The sequence below is a fragment of the Opisthorchis viverrini genome (genome assembly GCF_000715545.1).
Source record: "Opisthorchis viverrini unplaced genomic scaffold opera_v5_44, whole genome shotgun sequence".
In the NCBI taxonomy this organism is placed as follows: Eukaryota; Metazoa; Platyhelminthes; class Trematoda; order Opisthorchiida; family Opisthorchiidae; genus Opisthorchis; species Opisthorchis viverrini.
This window is the reverse complement of record NW_008751700.1, coordinates 339,343-351,459: the sequence shown is the minus strand read 5'-3', so window position 1 is coordinate 351,459 and position 12,117 is coordinate 339,343. Positions and strand designations below refer to the sequence as shown.

Below are 12,117 nucleotides of genomic sequence, written 5' to 3'. Positions count from 1 at the left end.
ATACATTAATTACAGAACTGCACGCGCATAACTGTTGAAAAACTTTGTACGTTCCAGCCCAACCCAGAAATAGCCACTGAAATCAAGAGGTCCAGACATAACTCCGTTTATACGCATCTGACTATTTGAAGATGGGATGTTTTTTGGTTCTGAGATTGCATAGATTACACAAAGTTTAAGCATGCAAACCCATAGCTGTTCTGCACACCAATTCTCTAGTTGAGCTGAACAAGGGGTTTTATAGAACCGCAGGAATCGAGTAAAATTCTGCAATGTTTCTGCGGACTTTTACACCACAATAGCCGCTATAGGCTGCCCGAAATGAATAATTTCGGTCGTTGTGAACAAACACGCAGGTGAAATGCAATAGAAGCATAATTCATTTGTGGGGAATTAGTGTAGAATTAACTCAAATTAGACTTTGATAGATCATAGGACCCCCTTATTACAGTTCACTGATCCTGTTCAACATAGAGAGCCCACGGATGAATCATTTAGTTGTGGGTGTCGAGATGCACTGAATCATTACGTGACTGCACTTTCGACCCTTCTTAATTCAGCCGGCGCCAGGTTTCTTCATGACCTAAAGCCAGAATCAGTTATTTTCCTAAAATTATTTGAAATTCATAGCTTCATCATGCTTTGATCTTGAGGAGCACCATATATCGCTGTTCAACCACCATAAAGTGTTTGTCTTAAAATGTGATCCAGAGTGATGCGCTACACGTGGTCCAACCAGTGCAGCTTGTGTGGAGCAAAATACACTCGAGTGCGTGTGCTGCTTTACCTTCTGAATATATTGAGTAGTCTGGATTTGGTCTGACCAGTGAAGTGACACATCTCGCAGATACAGTCGACCACAGCTTCTAATATAAAACTGGCATGCATCTATATTATGTCCCGCTATGAAGGTGTAAACAACATCATAGCAAGTACAGTGGTGTTTGGAAACGAACTTTTGAGTGGTATCATTCCAACTAAATGTGTGAAGTCTTCATTTGCGACCGGATCCACTATTATCCGGAGCTTATGTCATTTCTCTTGCTTTTGTTTCATCAAAAAATCAAACTGGGAGCACGCAGTCCGCTCTGCCACCTAGATCGGCTTAATCCAAAACATGTGTTTAACCGGTATGCAGGACTACTGGTCGATAGTTTTTCAAAACTACAGCACATAAATTGTCTACTTAAAGCCACCTTTCCACCGCTAAATCATGTCGCTGTGGAGACACTTCTATGGTACTGTGGAGCATTCCTATATCAGTTTAAACGGAATATTTGGAGAAGTTTGTATGGTAATCTTTGTACACCAAGTTTGAACAGTTCGTCGGGTAATCTGTCATTTCGGAAGGTTTGCCAGTTTTGTGCCTGCTAGATCATTCTTTATAATCTCAATAAAATTTAAAGCACTACCACTGTGTTCCCTCAGCGTAGAGTAAGAAATATGAGTCAGTTTATCTCAATATACTTTTGAAGGATGATTTAGCGGTACGGTGAACCGGGGCTATTAAATGGCTACTATAACTTTAGATAAGTGTAGTCTTTTGGCCGCTTCACGTGTCATGAAACAAATGGTCCTTTACTTTCTCCATTTCTCCGGTGAAAGAGATCTGCATATGATTAAAATTTTTATTTTGTTTTATCATTCATTTACCCGGGAGTTTACCCGAGAGTTTGGCTCTTGTGATTCGGCACTTGCCTTGGACGGATGCGTTTGATGTACCCTACAGTAACTATTAAACTATTAAACTAATAAACTAAGCGACCTTTTGCTATTTGAAATACAAACCTGGAAAAGGAAAGAATACTGTTAATCAGCCGTGAAACACTACGCACTTGGTGAACACAATGTGTTTTCATTTTAATGGCCAAACACTCTTCAAAAGAGTTGTGGGTAATCAATACTCTTCCTACATTGCGTAAAAGGTAACCATTTCAGTCAGGTAAACAAATGATATGATTGGAATTCACACACCACCTATATCAGCATCTACGGCTCAGGTGAAGAGGTTCAAGGGTACAGAACTTCAAAAACTTTGGCGAAAAAATACTGAGGTAGTCCGACTGTAATAGGCCGTTGTTATACATACACTTATATTTCATGCACTTTGCTCAACAAAACAGCAACTTAAAACTTCTACGATCTAACAGGTCTGAGCATGCACCGGAATGACGCCTTCTCAGAACGTAGTTGTACATATCGGGCGGAGAAAATTTGTGTCACAAAGGAACAGATATGTTCACTTATTAGCAGCATGACACCCAGACACACCAAACGAGGTTCTGCGTCAGAAATATGGACGAAAATTTCTGTAACATTGTAGGATGTTTGATCACCCGGTAGAACAAGTAAATCACCAATGCTGAAGATCATATAGTTCTACGATGCTTGCGTTTTCGTCAATCAGCTGCAGATAATTTGTCCTGAAAAGTCCTAAAGCTTTTTACAATTGTTTCAGCCTTGTTGAGGATAATCAACAGTGTGCGTTATGGGAACCTCCATGGAGAGTCGGCCTCGCAAGCTCCCAGCTGGTAGTTGAAAACTAAACCGTTTGACTTTGATTACCGGACCAGCAATCTGATAGCTTAGCACTCAGACATATATATATATATGTATGGATTTATGGAAGAATTCACATGTCGTGTGGACCCTGTATCTGAGAAACTTTCACCCAAGAAACCAGGCAGCATGACACCACATGATGAGATCTCAATGAATGAAGGAGGAATGGCATTATATCCAGTAAAAATGCAGATGGATCAGTTGGCTAATCAGCCCCTCGTGGCCGAATGATCAGTTTAAGATTACTAACCGGGTGCTTGCGAGATGGGTCCTCCTTGGAAATCCGTGAGATTCCCACTGCTGACGACTTTCATGATAAATGGGACAGCTGTGCAATGCTCCTCTTTTTTCTACGTAGGCTGATTTCTCTAACAGGAGGAGAACTCGATGTAGAAATTATATTAAAAATTACAGCGCATCCCTTTCCTCAAACTGTGTATTTGAAAATGGTATGTGTACCACCATACTCATACAATCAACAAAATGTAAGGGGCCATTTACCATTGCCCACAAACCTCGGGTTGTTTAGTAATTATGTAGAACTTGCGGTCAAAGAACAAGTGAATCTCCTCTATCGCTGAGATGTGTTGCAGATCCCGTCCACGCGGCTTCCACAGATTATGTTTCACACACATAGCTTATAAAATTACAATGCTGCAACTCTCAAGCAGATTATTTGTTCGAGTGAAACATTCATGCATCAACAACTTCCACAGAAAAAGCTGCCGAATATGAGATACGTATTCTAAGATCGTTGCCACTCAGTGAACACATTTACAACTTAGTAGCTCAGAGCAAGCAGTGACTCACTAATCTTACACTGAGATTTCAACTGCGTCAGACGCACTTTTTTCTTAAAATGATGATATAGTATGGTTTTTCTTTTTTCTTTGTAAGATGTTGCCGATCTTCCGGACACAATGTCAAACTCTGATACGACCGCGGGCAGAAGTCTGGTTCGGGTGAAACGTATTGCACAGAGCGGAGCTGTAATGAATAACTGATAATTAGGTGCTCTTGTAATCTGTTCCGTCCTTTACTTTCTCTTGTTGTTTCAAGTTTTTTTGGATAAAACATCTGGTTTGCAAACTTTGTAACTATTCTATGTCACTGCTTTGTAAAGTATCACTGGTCACAAATGCTACGCAACGCACACACAAATAACTGATGTACAAGCGAACTATGCTGCAAAAATAGAGATGAGGCTTTAGGGGGAAGTTTTCCGCCTGCTATGTGCGGAATAAACTCCACTCTTATAATTGCACACGTTTTGCTTCTAGGTAGTAAGTCGAAGCTGGATCTTATTCAAACTGTTTGTGACGTAGCAGTCACGCTTACAAAAGACGGTCACTTTTGTAGGTGTCCGCCAGCCAAAAAGACCTGGGAAGTTGAAAAATTTGTGGAAAAATGTGCGCATATCTAGCGAAAGCGAAATCTGTTATCTTAAAAGGATGCTGTGGATAAAAGTGAAACTAGATAACACCAAAAAGTAGCATTTCTCACTTGGATAATCTAGTTTTTTTTCCAATTCAGCCACCTTTAAAGGATCTACTGCCTAGTAACCTTGTTGATTTCGTATGATTTGGTAGCCTTTTTAGGCACTAAAAAAATCAAAAAATGTTTAAAAATGAGCAAAGACGGATTCTTTTCAGACATTTCATGAGATGCCAGAAGCTACACATTCAAACGGTGCTTGCGCCGGTGATTATATCATGTAGTTCTTTTGAATGGTATTACGACGCTTTTCTAGAGATCCAACGGGCAATAAATCTGATATGTCAGTAGATAGCAGTAAACAACTCAACTGTTCTTCGACACTTCGTCTAAAAGTTTCGAATAAGATGAGAAATGCAGTCCGAGGATCACAATTATTCTACACTGTCATTCACAACCAAGCTCCATAGGTAATATTTGTTGTACGATCATCTTAAATGACTGCACATGTGCATCTAACGTTAGCGGTAAATTGGAATCGAACCAATAAACCCATCTTCGTGGTACTCGTATCTTGTTGCATTCTACAAACCTCGTGTAGACTACGCAGAATTGCTTGTTGTTACTTTTCATTCACAAGTATATGATAGATTAAAAGCTATGAACCTATCACCACAACCACAGATACTGAGATTAGAATTCGACTGATGTAGTTTCCTCCGCGTTCCGAATCCAGATTAACGACAAATGATGTGACCTAGTTGATTTGTAAGTGTCTGTGTTTGGTTGCATTCTACCACTATGTGGCCGCGCATGTTCAATTAAAGTGAAGTCAACGAGGGGAACCTCACCACTCCCTTGGATTTAAGTTGTTGAACTTGCCCAATCAATGTTTGCCAAGTTATTTTTCTTAGGGATTACTTGGCAAAGCTCAGCGATCTTACCTGAGCATTAATTATTAGGTTAAATAAACCTTGGCAGGTGGCCGAAATTTTTTGGATTTCGAACCACGTACTTGGGGAATTACGAGCTGCTAATTAGTCCGACACGTCAACTTGATTAACTACAAGTTTCACGTTTTGTCTCCAGATATTTTAGTGTCAATCTTAAATATAACGATAAAAAGTTCATGTCAAATTGTGCAGATGGATTATTTGAGTTTCAGCAAATCTACTTGAGTTTCTCTTGGGTTTTTTAGGAGCTGTGTCGTCAATGACTGCGAGCACATATGTCGTGTAGATCTTTGCAGCTACACAGATGATGCTGTTCCATACACATCAAGATGAACACCAGTCTTGCCCCATACAACTAAGCGAGGTACCTTTATTTGGTAACGAGATTTGGGGTTAGAAATATGCCGTTTAGGTTGCGATGTTAATCACACTACCCAGAAAGCCCTGTGGGCTCTCCGACAATTAAAATATCCTTTAAAAAGTTGAATGAAAACGCCATCTTGAAGGCGCCATTCCAATACCTTTTGAATTAAAAATGTTTTTATACGTCGTAAATGTCGAAGAAAATTCGGTTTCAGTTTCACAAGCTTGTTTCTCACAATTTTTATTGAACCAGTCCAAGATAAGATAAGAGGTCAACCTGGGTCCTACGTTCATGCCTTTGAACATCGCAGAGATGCCAGAACTTTGAGGTCCTTTTTCTCCATGCCCATATGAGTATTTATGTTTCAGAGCTGAGCGGTCCTTGCCAGGCTATTTTTCACTTCTTAAGATGGATTATCTGCAATACGGTTGTCTTCTCAGTTAAAGGGGAACTTTTTCTCCTTGTATGATTGCGCTGCTATTTATGTTCAGAGCTGAGAAGTCCGTGCCAGGCTATTTTTCACTTCTTAAGATGGATTATCTGCAATACGGTTGTCTTCTCAGTTAAAGGGGAACTTTTTCTCCTTGTATGATTGCGCTGCATGGACCATCCCTATGACTTAACCTTCTAGGTCCGTGTTTCAAGACGTTTTTCCGTGGTTCAGTGGCTGGCTTACCTTTCATGACGTGGCCTTTTAACGATAGTGTTTTTTTATATGGTGCCCTAGGGTGTACGGTAACAGTCCATTTCCTTCATTCACCTTCTCACCATTTAGACTTGCACGTGTTCTTCCATATTTGCTGACCACTGGAATGATTGTTTACTGCACTGTGTAGTGTTAATTCTTCTGATAGTACCGATTATTTTGTTGATGATATTGGAGAATTCCAAGAGATGGCTCTAGATGATGTGGTCAAGCTTCGGTGACGTAATGCCAGATGGTGTCTCGTTAACAAATAAGACTTTATTAGCGGTCCTAGGATTTTGTGTTGCGCTGTGCTGATCCCACTGGGTTGATAAATCTTACGAGATGACGGACTTAGGAGCTGTTTATCCGGGGACGAAGACATAGCGTAAGTCACGAGCGATGAACGCAGTATAGCAGTGTGATAGCGAGATAGTAAGTGGTGAAAAAATCTGGGATTGTTTCTAGTTGTAGGCAGCCATAGGTCGAAAAAGCATACTGGAAATGAAACAGTCGAGAAAAACTTTCACCCTGATCAGCGTTTTCTGAATTCTGTTCAACAAACTAGAACCCCTTAGAGTTACGCCAATTATTGAAAGTTTAAAAGCTTCATTGGATCCAGATTTTCTCGATAATTTAATCAGTGGGTTATCATTCAGGTTTTGCCGTTCGTAATTCCAAATATTGCAGATTCTGAAAAGAATTACGCGCTGCACATTAGTTCTTGTGCGGGTTGACTATGGCGTCTTGTTTGGTGCGGACACACAGGTGGGGATTTTTAGTTGGAATTGGTTTTAAGTGTTAGAATGCCCAAAACGTATAAATGTTGTATGCGTCATATACATCATATTAAGCTCAGCAAATGTCCCTACGTTTCCCACCTCGTCCCGTTTCGCGTAGTGGTCTGTACAAGTTATTCACTCCCACAAATTTTTACGTATTTGATTTGTTGCACTAGCTATCATTAAGGATCCTAATACTTCTTAATCGATTTGAAATAAGTTGATATTCCGGCATGATTTGTTAAATGGCTGTATCTGTCGCGACCTACCTGTCAGTAACTTACCTCGAACAACAGTCCGAGAAGGAATGTGTCCGCAAAGTCAATGACAAAACATCGGCAAAAGAATGCTGTCTCAGCATAACGAGAACCGTTATTCTTTTGTCAGGCAGACCAGGATAGTAATATATCAGACAACCAGCGCACCATTTGGCGGAAAAGCCTTTTCGATATTGTTTCTTTCAGCTCGCGCTAAGATATTCTCCGATGAAAAAGTGCACGGGGAAGAACTTACTGATACGCACGGTACGCATAAGAATGGTACACAGTGAATACTAGGAAATTCCTTTTAGATCAGCGATGGTTTATAATACTAGAGACAAAAGTAATTGCACAACCTGCTTTTAGGATGCAAAACCATCATACTCTACAGGGGAATATCAATGAATGCCTAGGGATGTATTTCCTGTAAATTTTATGCAGTTGGTTCCAGTACCTTTGCTGTGTGTTTAAACTAATCGGACTTAAATGGTGTACGTTTGTCTTCTGACCTTCGCCTCTGAGCTAAGGATGGTGTCTTAGTCAATCAGTCAAAGTCCTTTATAATCCTCACTACTTGCTCAAGCAGCGACAGCAAGTGAGGCTTATTCTAAGTGTCTGTATTCAACAGTCCAAAGCTGCTTGTGCATGACGATCGATCTAAAGTGAAGACAAATTCAACACTCGGTAGACTGCTGTTACTTGAAGAATGAAACAGAAAATTTTTTGAGCAACATGTCACGCGGTAAAAAGGTCCAAGATAGTTTTCAGGCGTTTATTGTTGAGCCTAATGCCTTGGTAGTGTCACAGCTCATTAGAGTGGTATCTGCCCTGTGGTCCTGGAAGCAGTGTGCATTCGCTGTATCTGACGAACCGATCGGACGCCCTGAAGTGTACTGCAGATCCACCGGATTGGTCTTTCATGAAGAACCGCACGTCTACCAAGTGGAACTCAAAAACATCTTACGGTGGCCATTCACCATGTCTATAATTCGTGCGCTTGTACCGATTCCTGCGTGTGGCGGCTACATGAGAATGGTCAAACGTTGTTATTCATGACCTGCCAGCCGTTGCTGTTCATCTATCGATGGTCTCAATCAAACCAATGAGATACAAAAATTAGTCAAAGTCCTGATAGAGTAAGGTATGTTAATCATTTTATTTGAATGTTCATCTGTCTCAAAACACCTTGATCCTCAAGCTAGCCCGGAACTACCTGAATGCCATATTGCAACCGGCACTACAAGTGATCGAGCTCCGCGAAATTGAATTTGTAATTTTTATGTTAGGTCTTCAAACCCCGTGTATTTTTGCAGCCTAATGCGATCTTGAATAGCCACTAGGTGAACTTTCTAGTAATATAGGACAAGAATGATAGACACCGTCTGTTAAAATGAAGCGTCTTGGGATATTTTCTCGACACCCGCAACGGATGAGGCGGGATTTAGAGCCTGAGTGTAACTTGCCTCGGCCGATGACGTTCCGACAACATACGTTCCCATAAGCTTCAATCTGCTATGTTTATGTGTTGTCACACTGTAGATGAAATTAGACACAAAACACAGGGCAGATACATTGGGCACAGCACGTATTGAAAAGCTTTTCGTCAATTTGTTTCGTTTTTTTATTGTGTGGCTAGATAAAAACGGTCTACTTCAGCCTGAGATCGGTGAATTATGGACAACAGACTGTCTGATAATACAGAAAAATGGATTTTCTTGTATGCGTCTTTGAACGTTGTTAAGTGCAACCCGTTCAATAAAACTTCTCAGGCACATTGAGCTTTATAAAATTGACAAGTTTAGTCCGACCACAGCTTGTGGTGAAACAACTCAACATAGATCAAAGATCTTATCAAATGCCCTATATCAAACCATGGGTTAACTTTGGGTAAGGGGCAGTCTGACCGCGGTTGTCGTAACAACATTCCGCAAACATTTGCAGCGTAATGAAGTGAACATAGTAAGGAAGCGAATAGAAAATTTGAGAAAGGGAAGGCATCTGTTACTCTGGTTAGCAGTGAGCAGTCAAATGTAAATATGGAATCCCAGCAAACGTGGATGTGAATGTATGCCCTAAACTTATCGAAATTTAGTTGATAAGTGCGTCGAAGATATGGGTTCCCAGAAAAAGAGGAAGAGTGGATATGTTCCGACCTGTCCCGCGTAACATTCACAGTGCGGTGCTAAAACCTCGAAATACCATTAGACTAAATGTTCAGAAGAAATGAACAGGGCGCCTGAGTATTGGCCATGAGTGGCGCCGCAATCTTTGCACACGCTACGAAATAATGTGTCTAATAATGGCAGCTTGTTGCTAAAAAGACTCCGCTAACCAAACGTCAATCCAATTCAGCTATTTGGATTGGGAACCGCACAGGGCATTTGTAGGCTTAGCGCTGGTTTATTTTCTAGGACAAAAATGTTAAAATAATAGGCTTTATCAAATAACTCGCAGCTTGTACTAGATTTGAACTTATTTGCTTCGACTATATATAATTCAGCCTCTTTACAAGCGGACGCCGAATGCAAGTAATCTTACCCAGTAACGTATTTGGCATAGGTAAAAATGACACCGTCACGTATGGTACTGGTTGCTTCCTCTGTTGTATTAGTTTGGACAACAGGCTGTCTGAAAACACAGTGAATTATGTACGCAGTTGCAGATAATGACTATTTAAAATACGTTCACGAAGTCTATTGGATGCGAAGCCTTTCATGAGTTCAGTCACTCGGCCGCTGGTTGATCGTTAGTCTGAGTGTACCTGAGGTAGCGCAAATGCTGGCGAAGGGTTATGAGATGGTCGTACTATACAACGTTTAGTGAAGTGTACTTCCAAATAATTGGAGAAGTTAGTTCCGGGTAAAAAAGAACTATGAGTGCTCAGGGTCACTTCATATGCTACGAATCTGCCTTAGAATGTGCGACGGAGCACAAACTATGGTACACAGTAGTTCAGACGCTATAGAATGCTCCACGTTATGGTTGCCAGCACCGGTATTAGTACCAAGGCCATGTGATGGATCGTATTTCTCCTTCTTGTCCAAATATCCATTATTTTTCTCAAGCAAGAGTTTCTAAAACTGGTTTCAGTTTTTCAAATTTGTCCAGCGTTTTTATGTTCATCGAGAAGCTGAATTCATGACTAAGATTAATTCCACAAAAGAACTGGTATTGATACTTCGCATCTGACTGCCTTCAGAATACATCCGTTGCATATTATTGCTTTTCCGTCGATATGGAGATAACGATTGTTACTAGAACATTGTTGAATTTCTCAGGATTACAATACCAGTCGCTTTCTGCTCTGGAAAGCACGGCGGTGCGGTTTTTCTAGGTGACAGATGCCAGGGCCTGTATCGAATATTGATCTATTTTGAATTCAGCGTCTCACTTTGTCCGAATCAAGAGAAGGTGTCTACAGCATATACGTTGGACAGTGATATGGTCAGCTGGTTGTCTATCGCAAACTTTTGAATGACCCAGGCCGACAGGTAAGCTATTCTATGAACGGGCTAAGTGTAGATTATCAGTAATTGTAAAGGTGCGGTTGCATTTGGAAAGTCATGCCGCATTTTTACCGAATGACTTGATGAAACTTCAATATATTATAGTAAATTTGAATTCAGAAGACCGCTTGGTGGAGTAAGTTATATTCATATGTTCAGGCTGCCCGCGGTCAACATAGTTCACTCAGAACTCAAAAAATTAGTCGATCAAGTCTTTCTTATATTGGGAGGGTGGGGACAATAGACAAACTACCTCATATAAAAGTGGACAATGTCCAAGAATCTACAGTTGTGGTGTCCGCAGCTGCTTTGAGTTTTGGTTCTTCTCACACAATCACAGCGAAGCAGAAAGACCAATTAACAACCAGTTTTCGTATGCATTCGTTTGCCTGATTTCGTCGAGCTTTTGACTGACAACGGCTGAGCACAATACAAGAGGCACACACTGAGTAATTTTTGAATCTGGATTGTACTAAGATGACTTGATGAACACTAGGGTGGCTTTGGACCAAGACTACTTCTTAAGACACAATTTTATGACACTTCTTGTTCATTCAAACAGAACTGAATGAATTTTGTTTGTCCGACATTTGACACAGCCATTAATTGTGCGGAACGCCATAGGAACGTTAGGGAATCATCTATGTGAGAATATTGATGTCCTAAATTTCTTCAAAATTTCGTTACAATCCGATATAAGATGCAACAAAATATGGTATTCTTCAGCAATTGCCCAGATGGCATGGCAAACCGTGCGACAATAATGCGTAAATCCTCATTTCATACGTTATTTTGTTCCCTTCCAGGTTGTGAGCCATTTGCAAAAAGTACTGTTCATAGTACAAATGTTTATTTTAAAAATGTATGGTACGTTTGTTCTGCAGGGCAAAAAACGATTTCAGAAAGAACGTTCGGTGGTTAATGTTCTGTATTGTGTTAATCGGGACCACCAAAACAACATGTATGTCAAACACCGAATCAAATCCTGAATAGTCAGCTGTCAGATACATAAAGATTTGTTATTCCCCGTTTTTTGTGTAAAGGTTTACAATCGATTCATCAGCGTCAACGGAATTTTACTTTGAGGTTTAACAGGCGGTTACTAGAAGACGAGTGATAAACCCGGCTTCTTTGAGTTATAGATGAAATCTCCTACTGTATTGTACTGACAATCGATTATCAGCGTCAACGGAATTTTACTTTGAGGTTTAACAGGCGGTTACTAGAAGACGAGTGATAAACCCGGCTTCTTTGAGTTTAAGATGAAATCTCCTACTGTATTGTACTGGTATTTACATGGAATGTTTATTGATCAGCGAATAGAAACGGTCACCTCTATAGTTTAGAAAATTGTTTGCCGCCAGTGACGAACAGTTCAACAGTTTATGCATGCAGACGATGAATTACAATCAATATAAAGCCAGAAATAGTGTACTACGGACTGGAAAGTATTTCAACGGATTTGTGCTGACCCATTTTCAACTCCGGAGAAATCAATGCCATAAGAAGCCGCTGAGCAGAGAACAGCAGACGAAGATATTGCAGCCAACACTGCTTTTTTAAGCGCTCAT

The 12,117-nt window shown here is 40.5% G+C and overlaps 1 protein-coding gene across 1 annotated transcript in view; it reads left to right on the top strand.

Moving 5' to 3' along the window:
* T265_03188 (hypothetical protein) overlaps nucleotides 1–12,117 on the top strand; it is a gene marked incomplete at both ends in the record, with an annotated part of 77,219 nt that overhangs the window by 11,005 nt on the left and 54,097 nt on the right. Inside the window, one exon of the mRNA XM_009167607.1 lies at nucleotides 7,245–7,304. Coding sequence (XP_009165871.1) covers nucleotides 7,245–7,304 — 60 coding nt within the window. The remainder of the gene's footprint in view (nucleotides 1–7,244; nucleotides 7,305–12,117) is intronic.